Source organism: Nannobrachium achirus (genome assembly GCF_963921795.1).
Source record: "Nannobrachium achirus genome assembly, chromosome: 16".
In the NCBI taxonomy this organism is placed as follows: Eukaryota; Metazoa; Chordata; class Actinopteri; order Myctophiformes; family Myctophidae; genus Nannobrachium; species Nannobrachium achirus.
Genome location: NC_137823.1, coordinates 4950699 through 4968246, shown reverse-complemented (window position 1 = coordinate 4968246; position 17548 = coordinate 4950699). Strand labels below are relative to the sequence as shown.

Sequence of the window (17548 nt, the reverse complement as noted above, 5' to 3'; positions counted from 1 at the left end):
ATATATTATTGATTTCAGCTGTTACAATTCTAAACATGCAAACATGACACGTAATGAATTCCGTCTACTGTATATTAGTAGCTTAATGACTAGTATTAAAATGTTTTATCTTTTTTATGTCCAATGTATTTGTAAGTTCATAAAGTTAACATGAGTATTAACTAAATAGATTTGAAATGTTTTTGCAACTTTTGTGTGACATAGGATGAATAAGTAGGGCATTAATTTACGAAAAAAGTTAAATTACAGAGGTAAGCCCGTCAGCATATGCGATGTGGCCCTCTGGAGTGAGTGTGGAAATATAGTGGCCCGGTCCATCATCAAAGTTGTCCACCCCTACTCTAAAATGACAAATAAAAAATCGGACAAATTGTCAAATTGACTACTTCCTTCAAAACATGTAGCTCGCTGGCATGCTTCAAAACTTCCCTGAAAACTCACCTTTCAGGAGGCCAGAGAAGGAGGTAGTTATCACTTCTCCCATAGACAGGCCAGAAGTGAGCAATCAATCAATGGCAGCGTTCTGTGGTAAACATCTACAGCAGGGGTTCCCAAACTTTCAGGGCACCCCATAAATATGTTTTTAATCCGAGGCACCCATACATTATAATTTTCACTCCCAGCACCTTATATTTATATCGTCGTTGTCGGGTGGAAACCTTGTATGTCCAAAACCGTTCGTTTTGTATTTATCATCTACACCATTTAATAAACTAGTGAAAACAGCAGATCTACAAGCACACGTGCTTGTAGATCGGCTGTTTTCACTAGTTTTGTGCGACAGTCTTGTATGATGAAGCAGGGCTTTGCTTTACCAAAAGACGTACACATTTGAAACTTGGAGATATGAGGTTTCTGCCCGACAGTGACAATATTTTAGTGATTATGTTGCGAGGAAAACGTTGAGATAATAGCCATTTTGGTTAGAACTGACTGAAAAGAACTTTGTACTTATAAATCAAGTTTAAAATTATACTAAATAATATTTTTTCAAGTGTCCAAATAAATTCCAAACATTATCAAATGATCTCGCGTCACCCCTGGACTGCCATCAGGGCACCCCAGGGTGCCCCGTCACCCACTTTGAAAACCCCTGATCTACAGTACAAGCTCTCAATTCCCATGCGTTGTGAGCATGCAGATGCACTATTCTGGAAAAAGGTTTCACGTAAAATGACATGCCCAAAATAGGGATGTGGTTATCAGTGGTGGTAAAGGCACTCACATTACTTACTTAAGTAAATGTATCAATACTGCAATGTAGAAATACTCTGTTAGGGCACGGTCACGCCCGCCCCTTTATTCTACATCAGGGGTCTTCAACAGGGGGTCCGGGACCCCTAGGGGGTCCTCAGAGTCACTACAGTAGGTCCTCTAAATCTTTGTGTGATTTTTTTATATTAACCACTTGAACCCTAGTGTCCTTATTCTGAGAACTTTAGCCAAAAATAGCAGATCTACAAGCTCACAACGCCTCGCGCTGCGAGGCGTTGTGAGCTTGTAGATCGGCTTGTAGATCAGCTTGTAGATCGGCTATTTTTGTCAAAGAGCTTTGGTGTAGAGGGGAAAAAGAGCAGACCAAGTAGAGTGAAAGTTTATTAAGTATTGACGGTTCAAGTGGTTAAATATCTGAAAACACGAATTGACATGAATCCAAAATACACTGATGATTGTGCTGTCAAACGATTAAACTATATGGAATCTATGAAAAGGTTGTGGGGGTCCCTGATTCACCTCTCTCTCAAATAAGGGGTCCTCGGCCTGAAAACGTTGAAGACCCCTGTTCTACATAATGAGGGCTGGTTCTGCCAGCTAGTGCATTTCAATGGGAATTTATGGAGCGGTTTGCTGCCGTTTGCAAATTTCTGGAGAAAAAAAAAGGAACGTTCCCATTGAAATGCATTGACAGAACAGAATCCACCCTCATAGGTAGAATAAAGGTGTGGTGTGACGATGCCCTTACTGCCAAAAAAGACGTTTTCTATAATAAAAACGTCTTTTTAACTATGGACCTCCCTGCCAGACGTCTTCTGGACGTCTTTTTTTTTTTAAATAATAAAAAAAATATATATTTTTTTTTGAAAAAAAAAAAATGTGGACCTCCAACAGTGTAGGCCTCGCGAAATTGCATGTTTAACCCCCATACCAACCCCATCTTTCAAACATGGCAGCCATGTTTGTTTACATTTGAAGAAAACATAAGGGCTGCCTTCTCCTGAATGCCTGAACGGATTTCCAAGCGGATTTTTTTGTTTGAAAGCTGTGAAAAGCATGCACATGCATAGTGCATGATCTGTGCACGAATGTGTGCACCAGCGTGCACACTATTTTTTTAACCCTTTGTTGGCGAACCGGCAATATAAGAGGTCCCACTTTAAATATGGCACCGACTGAGTTAAAAGGAAAGGTCTGGAATTAAACATTTACTTTTGTAAAAGTCAGTGGTAAAAGTACTTTTCCTTAAGTAATGTATACATGTGTACAATTTTGAGGTATTTGTACTTTACTTGAGTATTTCCAATATCCAATACTTTTACTTCTACTCCACTACATCTCGGTTCCAAATATTGTACTTTTACTCCACTACATTTATTTGACAACTTTAGTTACTAGTTACTTTGTAGATATAAATTATGATATGAAACATACATAAACCACTGTAGCCCTATTTTATACCTTGGCTATTTGAAAATAGCCGATCTACAAGCTCACAACGTGTCGCGATGCGACACGTTGTGAGCTTCTAGATCGGCTATTTTCAAACATGTTGTACTTTTACTTTTGGTACTTTAAGTACATTTTGATACCAATAATTTTGTACTTTTACTCAATTAAATGTTGAATTCCAGACTACTACTTGTAACAGAATATTTCCACATTACAGTATTGATACTTTTACTTTTACAAATACCTCAGATTTTACTTAAATACAGTAAGTAAATGTACTTTGTTACTTTACACCACTTGTGGTTATAAGACAGTTCCTCTTCTTGAGAAATGACAACATGACAAGCGTAATCAATAATACATACATCGCTACATTTATTAACAAAGTATCAAAAACAGAAAAGGGGACAGAGATTGTGTAGAAGGAAGAACACATTGGTATTATTAGCAGTGCGATTATTTTCCACTTTGATAACAGTGCATTCATTCATTTCTGGTATGTTTTTTAATAGACTCTACAATACTTCCATTGAGCAGCTACAGAAGAAATATAAAACAAAACTCTCCTGGTAGAACTAGATGCAATAGACTCTCATTTACTACTTGTTTGTGTGGCATCAACTAAATACAACTCAGTGCTCAGTACATACATAGCTATATCTTGTCAAGACCTTCATTAAATAACACAAACTTGCACGACACGCACACGCGCGCACACACACACACACACACACACACACACACACACACACACACACACACACACACACACACACACACACACACACACACACACACACACACACACACACAAACACACACACACACACACACACACACACACACACACACACACACACACGCCAACGGAAACACATACAGACGCCTGCGTCTCTCATCTAAACGCTTTCAAACCAAACATAAGAAAATAATTAAAAAAACTTCCTGTCTCATTTCTCTTAATCCAAACACACACAAATCAAATTAACCATTAATCCAACATCGGGGTGTTGTCCCAAAGTAGACCATGGCCATGAAGCGCAGCCTTTGTGACCAGAGATTCTTCAGAAATAACGTGGACAGCCTTTGTTTGCATTACATGCAAAGGGACAAAAGATTATCTCCACGTCCCCTTGTCTCACGTTTCCTCAGAGTTTCTGTTTATGCAATAAAGCCTCCCTTCGTGATTACGTAAGAAGCACTCACACACACACAGAGAGGGACAGAGGGAGGGTTCGACAAATATTTGGCAGTGAGCTTTTAAGTACTTAAGTCTGAGTAACGATGACACATATACACACACAGTAACGTCCTCTGCGTTCATTTGATCCAGTGCTACCTCAGTCAGAGTGCAACCAAACGTGTATACACTATACATGAGTCTTAAATTAACACTCATGTTATTGTGTGCACCATATCGTCCATGTCAAGTAGAAACCTCTTATCTCCAATTATTACCAGGCTTGGTTGAATGCTTGATTCTGATTGGTCAAGCGATGAATAACGACCGCTCTGCTCTATAACGGACCGCTGTCTAATCAAAGGCTCAGAACACCTGCTGCACTCAGTCTGCACTGTGTGAATTTAGTGCCGTATCCAACATGTCAGCCATGTAAACAAACACACAGCGTCATTTACAACTAAACGTTGCTCTCAAGAATGTTTTTCAAAACATTTGAGGCGAGAAATAGACGACGCAGTATCAGAAAATGGATTCTATTTGACCAGCACTTCCTTGTTTTCCAAGGTGACCGTGTTGCGCTGGGGGGGATGCCCAGCGCAACACTTGTGGAATACTTTCAGCCGTCTGTAAACAAGGAAATACTTTGTTTTGTTTTTAGTTTTGAGTCAAATTATAATTTGTATTTAGTAGCCGGGAAATAAGCGGGATAACGATAACTGTAGTGATAACTCCCCTCGGCTGTTTCTCGGGGAGTTATCAGGCTGTCGGTATTGTTATTTCTGGAGAATCAACGCGGAGCCAGTCTTTATCCCTTACATATAAACCTTTTTATTTTTATTTTATTTTGGTAATTGAATGCCCTACTTCATCACACAAGAGTGTCCATATTGCTTTGGACATATGAGGTTTCCACCCGACAGAGACGATATATATGTATTTTCTTTTTTACATAAAGAAACGAAAGCCAACGTCACACGGTCGATACCTAGCTACTGATATCTACAGTGAACACAACTTTCACACCAATTCTCTCAACAATAAATAATAATATTACAAAACAAAAAAAAGCCCACACCTCTTTAGACTGCCCTTTCAGGGCCAAAGATTATTACATCAGTATTTTACATACAAAGTAGCGTCTACCGTTAGGGCTGGGTCGATATGGAAGAGTATCAAATATCACAATATTTGACCAAATACCTCAATAAGGATATTGTGGGGGTGACTACTGACTCGTGCCAGATATCATCATATTACAATACCAGTCAGATATCACAATACTGATATACCCATATATTGCCCGGCCATACCCTGCAATCAATGCAATATGAGATTTGGAAGTAGAAAAGAAGAAGAAAAAAATAAGGTACAGTGAAATACTGCGCACACAAACAATCGTAACTTCACTTGGGTATGCCTGAAAGCAAAAGGTGTCTACGGTAAGGCTTGTGTAGAATTGAGCACAGTGACAAATAACATATTCCAGACCACCCCTGCGCGCGCGCACACACACACAGGGCCTTTTTGGCCATTGCCATTTGCCGTAGGCCAGGGGTCTTCAACGTTTTCAGGCCAAGGACCCCTTAACTGAGAGGGAGATAAAGCAGGGACCCCCAGTACATACTGTATAACATTGTGTTGCAGATTTTCATCGATTTCATGAAAGCATCAGTCTATGTTGGATTTGTGTTAATGTGCTTTTTCAGACATTTAACCAAATTGCCGATACTCAGTAAATGTGACCTTCTTCACTCTCTACACCAAACCTATTTGCCAAAAATAGCCGATCTACAAGCTCTCAACGCCTCGCGCTGCGAGGCGTTGAGAGCTTGTAGATCGTCTAAAGTTCTCCTCAGAATAGGGATGCGAGGGTTCAAGTTGTTCATTGAAAATAATGATGCTATCACACAAAGATTTGTTGGCCCCCCATGAAGTAACTCTGAGGACCCCCTATAGGGGAACCGGACGCCCTGTTGAAGACCCCTGCCGTAGGCGTACTAAATGCAAATGGAGAAAACGAGTTGGTGGTCCTACTGTATGTGTCATCGATACAAAGTTAACAATGATGGCCCAAACAATGATGGCCCATTCCTGTTGGACTCGTTAAGTATAAAACTGAGGAGCCGAGTGTCATGGACAACCTGACTTGTCGTCACACCAGTGAATTCAACTCCTGTACAGTCAGCATGTCCTGAGTGGTTATAGGTTGTAGCAGCAGCTTTTTAGAAGTCGACAGTATGTACAATAAATTCCTCGAGTGTTAACTCATTCTGAGCCCAGGACATTAACGGATTAGGGGGTCCAGAGTGCCCCCTCCCGGCCCCATTAACGGCCGCTGTCTTATTTTGAAGGCCAGAAGTCTAGACCGGAAGTACTTCCGGTCTGACGTCATCGGATCGTGCGCCGGAACCGATGCGTGTCCACGTGGAGTTGTGTAATGGCCGACCGGGAGCTTTTATAACTGTGTAAAATAAGCGAGCATCTGCCTCCATCCTAGCTTCTAAAGTGTAGTTTTGAGATAATGGACATTAAAGATGAGATCGGCCGTCCACCTCAATGTTATGGGATGACTATTGTGTGCTCGTGGAGCCGTGATGATGACAAATCAGCGCGGATTTCGTCTCCGGAGCGTCGGCCATTGTACTAGGTATTTTTACTCGCCGTTACAGTAATATATTACTTTTCCCGCGACATCGCGTGGATGGCACTATAGATACTCTATTACTTTTCCCGCGACATCGCGGGGTTGGCTTTTAATGAGTTAATTTAACCGTCATATCCCATTAAGAATGGTTAAAAATGGTTCATACCAGGGACGTGCAGAGAATTTTAGAGAGGCAGGGGCTGACATTTCTAAAAGGGCCTTTTGGGGAGAATATCGAAAATAGCAGACCTCCAAGCCGACGCGTTGTGAGCTTGGGAGGTCGGCTATTTTCGATGCTCGATTTCTACACTGAGAGGGCAATTCTTTCAACATAAGATGCTGCGTTCAAGTTCAAAGGCAATTCTCTTGAATGCTTCCTTCAGGTATGGCATGGAAAGAGGGGCATTTGCATTTCTTTCACCATAGTAACAACTCTGGAGAGGGCACTTTTTTACAGACGGATAAAAGGGCAGGGGCTCAAGCAATGTGTGCACGTGCCTGGTTAATACTCTGGAGTTTTTTTTTTTTTAGCACAAATGGATAAATCAACACTTGAGGATTTTACTGAGCGTCTTATAATGGCAAGGCAGTTCGGGGGTAACCGGCCTACAAACTAACAGCGAGCTACACAGTGGCTACTGTATATAATGTTCATATTCTAGTAGTCATAATGCTAAGTGGAAATACCGACGTCTTCGTTAGCGACAGGGTGTTGCAGCTCGTACAGTGGCATACACGCACATCCATCCATACACACAAGTAGACACGCGCGCGCACTCACACGCGCACACTCACACTCACACACAAACGTTCGAGATTGTTCTCCCTCGACAAACATTCCATCTCAGGTGAACTTCTGTGCCTTGCTCACCTTGAACTCATGCTTTTTGGTACTAATTCAGAGTTAAAGAGGTGCAATCCATGAACGTTTTATGTTGGGATATGAACCTGTGTCTAAATGTAAATTGCGCTTATGAGGTTGCGGCAGTACTTCCTTTCAGCGGGTACATGTACAGTACTGCCTGTATTTTAGACCACGTTGGTCTAAATGTCTCAATGGAACAGTAGGGAGACCCTCTCCAACCACTGCAGATGTGCCACAATATACTGTATATTAACATACTCTACCACAGTGTGGTAGTGTTCTCAAACTTTAAAATGTCAAGGTCTTCCCCTTAACTCTGACAGGGTACAAATGGAACCAAATGGACCCGTCAGGGTCCATTTGGTTCCATTTGTACACTGTCAGAGTTACAGGCTTGCATGGGTCGATTTAGACCCCCATAAAGGAACCCACAGAGTCCCTGGAATCTACTTTGAGAATACGGTAGAGTACATTTTATTCTTTCAAATAAGTTCTGGATTGCAGCTTTGAACTCTCTCAAAAACAGTAATGCACTTTTTCTTTTCTCTTTTATAAAAATGCATCAAAGTTTTCAGTTTTGTTTCGTTTTTTTTGTTTTTAGTGCTTGGAGGTCCCCCTCCCCCCAAACCGACTCGTTGCAGTCCACACAGCGGGGGCGGGGTGTTGGGGTTAGGGTGCTGTCTGTTTTCCTGGGGCTTTTTTTTTAAATTATTTCTCACTCAACCGTCAGCCACACTTGTTCTTCGCCCCTCATCTAGCAGCTTAGCAGACATGCTAATGAAATAAGAGGTTTTCTTTTCCCAGGGCAGACACTTCTCTTTGACTTGGCTTGGCTTTTAGAACTTGTCTTTCCGTTCGGAGACGAGGCTTCCGAGGCTTCTGAACGTGTGCTACATCGGTCGGCAGAGCCTCTGGTGGTGGCGTTCAAAACGTAATAGATCAAAAGTCTGTAAAAAGCAACTTGCACGCACTCACGCAGTCCTGAACACACACACACACGCTCATAGCTGATCGCACAACGACGAGACGCCGTGACCGCCGTGGCACTGCAAATGTCCGAGGGTGAGTCCTCCGTCCAGGGAGGAGGGCACCGATGTCGTGAGGTCCGCGATGTCGTCGCCGGCGACGACTCCTCCGTCGTCCACGGAGGAGGAGCCGACGACGACGGGGTAGATGGCGTTGTGGTGGGTGAGGCTGTGCAGCTGCAGCGTGCTCTCCTTGATGTGCTGGATGAAGAGGTTGCGCTCGTCCTCGGGCGTCTGGCCGTTGACGGCCCGCACGATGCAGGTGGGCCGGTGCAGGTTGAGCATGTAGACCAGCTGCTGCTTCTGCTGCTTCAGCTCCTCGATCTGGGCCTTCAGCTCGGCGTTCACCACCTCCAGCTTCTCTGACTCCTGCCCAGGGAGGGAGGGGAATAAAAATGACATTTAATCTTAGGCCACAACCTTTTCAGGCCGTGACCCCCCAAAATAATCATATTTTGACTGGAGACCCCCCCACCCTGACGAGCACTAAGAGTTGAGGCATTACATTTTGTATGACACGGTTCTATTGTGAAAATAGCAGATCTAAATGCTCACAACGCCTCGCGTTGCGAGCTTGACGATTATGAAAAATAATCACGATTATGTCAAATACTTAAGATTAGACGATTATGTAATAATTGTGACAGCCCTACAAATAGGTAAACATTATCTTTTACCTTCTGTAAGCCGTCTGTCTTTTCCTTCTTCTTGTTGCGACACTTCGCCGCTGCGACCTTGTTCCTGTCCCTCCTCCTCTTCCTCCTGTCCATCTCTTCTGTGGTCAGCTGAATGGGAAACAATACAGATGCAGTAGAAACTGTCAGTGGACACGTCTGAATGATTGCTACTGGGTCCTCCTGTCTAGGACCTAGACTGGAGCAACAACCTCCCCTCAAATATGTTTAGAACTTTGATTTAGACCAGGGGTCTTCAATGTTTTCAGGCCAAGAACCCCTTAGTTGAGAGAGAGATGAAGCAGGGACCCCCACAACCTTATCATAGATTCCATATCATTTCATCGTTTGACAATCATCAGTGTATTTTGGATTCATGTCAATGTGTGTTTTCAGATATTTAACCACTTGAACCATTAATACTTAATAAACTTGACATTTCACTCTGTACTTAGTGTGCTCTTTTTCCCCTCCACGCCAAAGCTCTTTGCCAAAAATTTGGAAGACCCCCTGTAGTAACTCTGAGGACCCCCTAGGGGTCCCTGACCCCCTGTTGAAGACCCATGATTTAGAGTGTATTGTTATGGTCACCTATTTAAAGATGTTCTTGGTTGTCAACATTCGGTAGTACCAATGGAACCAAATCCATTGGTACACTCAAGAGTTACAGAACTGTAAGGGTCCATTTGGAACACCCTCAAGGTTCCTTGAGGGGCTTCCAAATGGACCCTCACAGAGCTGGAACCATTACTAGGAAGCTTCATTAGTTTACATCGTTTTAACATGCTATGCATGTTAGTTCTGTTCTGTAGGCAATGTCAAAGCAGGGGTGCCAAAACGGTTCAATTGTAACACAATTTAACATGATAATGTAATATTGACATATTTGACATACTGGCCAATATTGTGTTCAGTCAGCTGTGTTGCATTAATCAAATTTGCAATTTATTTAGCTAATCAATGTATTGATTAGGAATTCACTCAAACGCTCGAACTGGTGATTCTGTTAATATTTAAATATGATATAGTATCTTATCACATCCTTGGTATGAAAACAATGTAAAAGAGTTGCTTGAATGAAATTTTATTTAAACTAAAAACGATTTGTTTAATGCGGTTCTTTAGCTGTGTTACATTTGTAAATCATGCTGTTACAATTAATCCCATATGGGCTTCAAATGTAACATCGGAACAGCGTCCACTTTCGGTTTAATAACTCATGACCTGTTCTATCAATTGAAAAACTTGAAGTGGTTTATGATAGCAGACATGTGTAGGTCCTTTGCCTGAAAATATTACATAGGTAAAAGAATCTATGAGTAAAATAGTGAAATGTGAAAAACGTTACAATTGTGAAGGCTCTCCCCTATGTGAGACATGACCTGTGACACAATCTAAATGTCTCAATAGAAGAGCAGGGAGACAAACTACAACCACCCCAATTGTATTTATTCTAATTTAAGTTTCTGATTTATTTTTTATGAGATATTTTTGGGGCTTTTATTGATATTTATACAGTAGGTTGACAGGAAATGGGCTTAGAGACAGGGGATAACACGCAGCAAAGGTCGTCGGTGATCGGGACTCGAACCCGCGACACGTAGTCAGGCCGGATTAACAGTCTTGGTGCTTGGACCACTACGCCGGTGGCCCAGGCCACTTAAGCATTGCTAAATGATTTTTACACAAAGGGACGAATTAGCCTTGAAGAGGAGCTACACCCTACCTCTCTCCTGGCCCCGCCGCGGGTGCCGGAGCCGGTTCTCTCGGAGCTGGAGCTGGCGCAGTCGGAGCTCATGTCGGCGCTGAGGCCGTTGGACAGCCGCCGCGTCTGGATGGCGAGCCGCAGCTCGTCCTTGACGATGGGCGTGAAGTTGGTGAAGTCGTCCAGGGTGAGCGTCCCCGGCGGCGACAGGCACGGCACCAGCGCCGAGCAGCTGATGTCGGCCAGCGAGGGACCGCCCGCGTGCTGTAGCATCATTCTGAAAGCACAACGTGAAACAACTAAAGTTTAAGACTAGGACATTTCATTTCACTCCATTGTTCAGTCTGAAAGTGATTCCATGCACATTGGTTTCTGGGATGGGCGTCGCCAAAGAGGCAGTTTTCTGCGATTGATTCACCCCCTGACCAATCACAAGAGTAACAAAGCAGATGACGTAGTTGTTATTGGTGTTGTTATGTGGCTAGCTAGTGGCTAGCATGTTCCTTGCTACTTGATAACCAAAGAAACATTCAGAATAGGAGCACTACGAACTAGTAATCAAACACAACATAACATGTCTGCTGATGTTTCATAGCGAGATCGATACGGTCGCATATTACTGCGGCGGGCCACGCGATGTTTATGTTTGCGAATGTGCGGTACGGTCCGGCGGTGGCGCTGGGTTACTTGGAATCGCACATGAGTTCTGGGAAAACCCCACCCACGCTGCTCACAAGCCCCGACGTCATCGAGTTGAAGCGACGCTGATTCGCTGTACGGATTTTCAAACAAGGAAAACCTCTTCAATGAGAGCGTCACCAGACCCCTGAATCGCCGAAACATATTTTTAAAGGGGTGTGGCTAGCGATTCAGGGTCTGGAACCAGACTAATTTAAACCCTCTATAATTGGTAAAACGGACCTGGAAATAACGTTTGATACAGACTTTATTTCACTCTCTACCAAATCTCTTTGCCATTAAAACTAGCCGATCTAAAAGCTCAAAACGTGTCGCATTGCAACCCGTTGTGAGCTTGTAGATCGGCAAGTTTTTGGCAAATCATGTTCCGCCCCAGGATAATGGATGGTGGGGATATTTTGATTATCGCGATAATATCGTAAATCATCATTTGGTCACAATAATCGTGACATGAAATAATCGTGACATGTTCATATTGTCCCGACACGTGAAACAACTCAAGTTTAGACAAAGGTGAACTGTGGACCACGATTGCACAAGAAAGGGTGCTTGGGTGGAGCAGAGACACAGAACGAAACCAAACATCAGTCATGTTTTGAGTTGTTTGGCGCTTGATTTGACATTTAAGGTCTAATATTTCTGCAATTTCTACAAATTGCAACAAAACTTTATAATATTTGTAATAATTTTGGAGAGGTAGGCCTACATTTAGGTTTGATTATGATGTACAATGCATGTTCAAATCATGTAGGCTATAGCCTATAGTGTGTGCCAGCGGCTACGTCATTGTAGTCCTTAGCGGCCATTTCTTGGGTAAAAACACAGGTGTTTCAATTGTTTGATTGCATAGAACTAATGCTTTACTCCAATCAGAACACCTGTGTAAGGCTGTGTTTACCCAAGAAATGGCCGCTCTTAGAACTACATTTGGCACACCCTATACAAAAGACAATTTTTCCAAATATATATATATTTACATTTTGCTCAAAATAGCACAAACCCCACTTTTCCTTAGTGCCCACTCTTCTAGTATGATGATGTAGGCTATCCTTCATAAGTGGTGATGGAGTCATGTTTTGAGCTGTTTCATCATGTTTATGTAAGGTTACATCACACACCATGACTCCACGAAATAAAGCAACAACAAAGTTGAAGGCAAAGTTTAAAGGGAAGAGGGTTATGTGGAATGAATTACTAGCCTATTTATAACACAGTGCTGAGTTTATAACTAGTCAATTTACACTCAATTTACACAATTATGCGCGGCTGTGAAATATCTAATTATCTCAACAGGCGCCCAATTAAAACCGTCTGTTTGAGCAGCAGATGTAAGCTACAGCAATAACATTTAAATACTCTTTTTACTGGAGTTTCGGGCATACCAAGGTATAATTTCACAAGTATAACATATTAAATATAAAAAGGCAGCAATATACAATGAGTAATACATAAGTAAAAATATAACATAGTACAGCTTTAACATTTCTTTTAACAAAATGGGGAACGGCCCGGGAACCCTTATTGAAATACTATTACAAGGCATATTAGTATTATTCTCATATTATTTTAAGAGCCCAAATGAGCCCCCCAAAAAGAAACGACGTTAAAGTTACAGACAGTATTCTATTTTCAAGTGTGTGTGTAAACTGTAACAGTATTTAGGCTACACAGAGTGACAGCACCAACACGACGTCCGGAGTGTGCTTTTTAGAAGCCAACATGGGTCGAGCCAGTGAAATAAACCCCAGTTTAATTCACAAACACGGCGACAAACGCGACATTTCGAGGTGTCAAACGCGTTTTTTATGTCGCCTCGTTCGTTCTGTCCGCGCTGATGACACGAGTGACCGCTCGGGTTGTTGTCGTGGGACGGAGAGCGAAGAAAAAGCGAGACACTCTACGTCGTCATCATTTTTATTCCCTCGTATCGTCCCTCCAAAAAAAGAACGGATCTACAAGCTATCAACGCGTCGCGGACGCGACGCGTTGATAGCTTGTAGATCCGTTCTTTTTTGGGAGGAAGCGCGAGCGAACAGGCGGACAACGCAGGGGAATCACCAAATATCGCTCCGCTCTCAAAACCACTCCGCCGCACTACAAACAAACAGACCCACACTCTCGCTGTCAAATAATATAGAAACTCAAAATAATAAAACATACCTGACGATTCTTCGATTTAGAGAACAAAAATAAGAATCCTCTTCTTCCTCTCTCTCGGTTGTATCGCCGGTTTAAAGGCTGAAACGTTTTAAAAAGTGTCTCCTCTTTCCTCTCCTCGGCTGTGTTGAGTAAAGTTACAGCGTGTGGCCGGAGCGTTGCATCACCCACTCTTTATAGGCTGGTGCCGCTCCGCTACGTCACAGTGATGGCCACGCCCCCACCACGCTCAGGCATTTTTTACTCCACCTCTCTCTCTCTCTCTCTCTCTCTCTCTCTCTCTCTCTCTCTCTCTCTCTCTCTCTCTCTCTCTCTCTTCAGGGGTGTCATAAAGGGGGAGGACTGGGGCCCAAGGTGGTGGAGGGCCCTATTGGAAAAAAATAGCAGATAAACAAGCTCAGTGCCGCGCTGTGAGCTTGTAGATCTGCTATTTTTGAAAAGTCGTGAAAATGTGTGCGTTTGTATCGATTTTTTTTTCTTCTGGGGGGTCCCTGGAACTAATTATTTTGAGATGAGGGTGGCCAGATACATATCAAAATTTGGGGGTCCACATAAAAAATTTTGAGCACCACTGACATAGAAACATAATACTTTTTTTCTTCAAAAAAACTTATTTTGAAATATTTGAAATATTCAAAAATTGCAGATATTTTTTCAGTAGTTAAAGCACAAAATAATGTGTAGCCTAATAATGCGTTCCCAGTCTAAATGGGTTAAACCCCCTCCCGCTATGAAAAACATTCATGGGGGGCCCCGCAGTGAAATCTTGTACCCAGGGCCCAGAATTTGGTGTGACACCCCTGCTCGCTCGCTCTCTCTCTCTCTCTCTCTCTCTCTCTCTCTCTCTCTCTCTCTCTCTCTCTCTCTCTCTCTCTGTCAGGCCAGGGCCAACTAAGCAGGGGGTGACGTCATCCTATTTATAGAAGGCTTATTTGGCGGTGATGCAATCGAGCCCAGCCTCCCTCCCTGCCTGTGTAACTAAAGTTCTGCCATAACAGGACAGTGGCCAGGGCGAGCCTCCCTCCCTCCCAGTCCCATCACATCACCAGTCCCCCACTCTCTGTCTCTCCCATCCCCCCTCCTACCCGTTTAAAATGTTAACATTTTACAGTAATGACTGAATAACAGCTCTATAGCCCCAATGACACAAGTGTCTGATTCCCATAGCCTATAAAGTTGGTGATGGAGAGCCTATAGGGAGACCAGGGGAATCAAAAATCAGGACAGGACAGGTCTGATTTGATATATCACATATGTTTAAGTTAGGTTAGGCCTACTTGCTTTTGTATGAATTTAATAGGCTACAGTACATTTACTTTGTATATATAGACAGACAGTACAGTATAGACAGTATACCTTTTCTTCAAGAAGCTCAGGATTGCTCACTCAAGGTAAAGTGCGTTTGTATTGATTCGATGGTTCATTATCTTGTCAACTTGTCAAAGTCGATTATTACTAATCAGTGTCATTATGACATGAAGATTAATGTCTTCTTATGATTCATACATCAGCTAGTAAATCTTCCTAAACAAAGCCGATGGACAGTGTCGTGTGCGCAGGCTTGATCTGTCTATTAAAACGAGAGAAATAAAAAAAATAAAAAAAAAAAAATAAAAAAAAAAATATATATATATATATATATATATATATATATATATATATATTTCCATCCCACCAGAAGTTACAGTTGAGTGCATAATTGTATTGGTGAAATTCTTCAAACCAGGGGTGTTCAATGTTTTCAGGCCAAGGACCCCTTAGTTGAGAGAGAGATGAAGCAGGGACCCTCACAACCTTGTCATATATTCCATATAGTTTCATTGTTTGACAGCACAATCATCAGTGTATTTTGGATTCATGTCAATTTGTCAATACATAACTTGACATTTCACTCTTTTTCCCCTCTACACCAAACGTCTTTTCTGAAAATAGCCGATCTACGCTGCGAGGCGTTGTGAGCTTGTAGATCTGCTATTTTTGGCTAAAGTTCTCACACTAGGGTTCAAGTGGTTAATATAAAAGAGGAGAAAAAAGTTTCTATCACAAAAATATTTGGAGGACCCCCTGTAGGTGACTCCGAGGACCCCCTAGGGGTCCCGGACCCTCTGTTAAAGAACCCTTGCTTTAAACCCCTTGTCATAACTTTGAACGTTTGGAACAGAAAGTCATAGTTGGCATTGCAGGACTGACCTCATGCAGACACTTATTTGTTGACGTCCATAGCTACCGAGGCTGGCTCCCTGTGTTGTTGTTACCAGTTTATGGGGGCATAAAGTGGGATGTTATGAGCGTGGTACCTGGTCGTGTCTGGCTCCACCACATCTCACTTTGAGAAACATTAACTGAAACACTGCCCGGAATTACACATCTGTAAGGATTTTATATTTGAGAGCTAAAAAGTACCAGATAAGAGTGATGATGCAATGATGACATTACACACATTCATGTCTCGACTTGTCTAGGCTTGTGATTTTTCTTTTCTTTTTTGAATTGCCCTGTTATTTTTCCTCTCCTCTCCTCTCCTCTGTTTACTTTAGCCCTCCCGCAGACGTGTAAAAGAGAACATTCCATTTGATTGTATATTGTGTAGTGTTAATTTTATGAGACATTATTTTTTTAATTTAATGTCAGTCTTAGTCCAGTTTCAGTCGCCTTTGTCAGTTTTTATCACATTTAGTCAACCTCATCCTGTCTTTATTTTGTCAAGTTCTAGTCGATTAAAAGTCGAGCATTTTAGTATTTATCTTAGTCCAAGACAACGTCGTTTTAGTTAGTCTCGTTTTAGTCAACAAAAACTGTTGACATTTTAGTCTAGTTTTAGTAAGGACAATTGTTTTACCACTTTATTTTATTTTTTGTCAGCAAATAATATAGAACATAATATTATCCATCTTATCGAAAATTATTTCACATAGCATTTTCTCTCATCCTTTTGATGAAAAACACAATTTTAAGGAATACAGTACCATACAGTACAACAAGACCAAACCTTATAGAACCAATGATTCTAGTTCAACCAACCCAGTAGGCTACAACAAGACAACACCTGGTTATCCCAGTACAGCCTAACATTGTCTGGTCAGAACCATTTGTCTGGTCAGAACCATTTATTCGTTTTTATTTGTTGATGAAATTGTCAGTACACTTAGTCATAGCTTTAGTAATCAGGGCTTAGTTTGTTTCTAGTTTTTATTTGTTGCCGAAATTGTCAGTACATTTAGTCTAAGTTTTAGTCATCAGCTTTGTTTTGATCTAGTTTTTTATTTAGTTTTTGTCGACTAACAATTTTTGTCTTATTGCGACCGAAGGTCGCAGTATACCATGAGAAATGTCGCAGCTTGTCTCCATCTGTGTCAGTCCTTCCTTCCGTCAGTCAGTACACATTTTTACAGTCTATTGGTTCCCTTGTCACTGTGACATCACTCTGACAGACATCATGCTCTGATGTCACTGTGATGTAGGGGTACCACTCTTAACAGAATGGGTTTGCTGCTCTGACATCACACTCTGGCTTCATGTCCCTTTTATTCCCATATATTTTATGCCCATATATAGTCGACAATATGATGTCAGAACATGCCAATTATGGGCATTACCAGATCACACTTGCAAATTAATTACGTCCTTGTCCGTTCTATGCCCATATATGGAGATCCCTGTCCCGATGTCATCGATATTAAGGGCATATCTGGGAATGCCCATATTTGGTATTGCCCATATATGGGCATGTTCTGCCAATCTCAACAGGCACTGTTATCCCATCTCAACAGGCACTGTTGAGATTGGGTAACTGGTCATATACACTGGCCACATAGCCAATAATTGGCGCTACCTCGCCCTTTAGTGCGTGCGTGCGTGCATCTGTCTTCATATACACACATCATTGTTTCCTAGGGAGCCTTGTTTGGGTGCCGAAAACACCACCATGG

General features: G+C 42.1%; 1 protein-coding gene across 1 annotated transcript; it reads right to left on the bottom strand.

The window, feature by feature from the left end:
• Nucleotides 1–7895: 7895 nt before the first annotated feature.
• Nucleotides 7896–13756, bottom strand: atf3 (activating transcription factor 3). Its single transcript, XM_080744484.1, has 4 exons — nt 13623–13756; nt 10785–11040; nt 9062–9169; nt 7896–8753 (listed from the first exon to the last, which is right to left on the bottom strand). Exons 2-4 carry the CDS (start codon nt 11037–11039, stop codon nt 8361–8363), a joined length of 756 nt encoding a protein of 251 aa, XP_080600610.1. The 5' UTR covers nt 11040; nt 13623–13756; the 3' UTR covers nt 7896–8360.
• Nucleotides 13757–17548: the final 3792 nt, after the last annotated feature.

Coding starts and splice junctions, on each gene's coding strand:
- atf3 (XM_080744484.1), bottom strand. CDS start 11,039: ATGATGCTACAGCACGCGGGCGGTCCCTCGCTGGCCGACATCAGCTGC. Junction 9,170..10,784: donor GCGGCGGGGCCAGGAGAGAG/GTAGGGTGTAGC, acceptor TTTCCCATTCAG/CTGACCACAGAAGAGATGGA. Junction 8,754..9,061: donor AGACAGACGGCTTACAGAAG/GTAAAAGATAAT, acceptor CTCCCTGGGCAG/GAGTCAGAGAAGCTGGAGGT.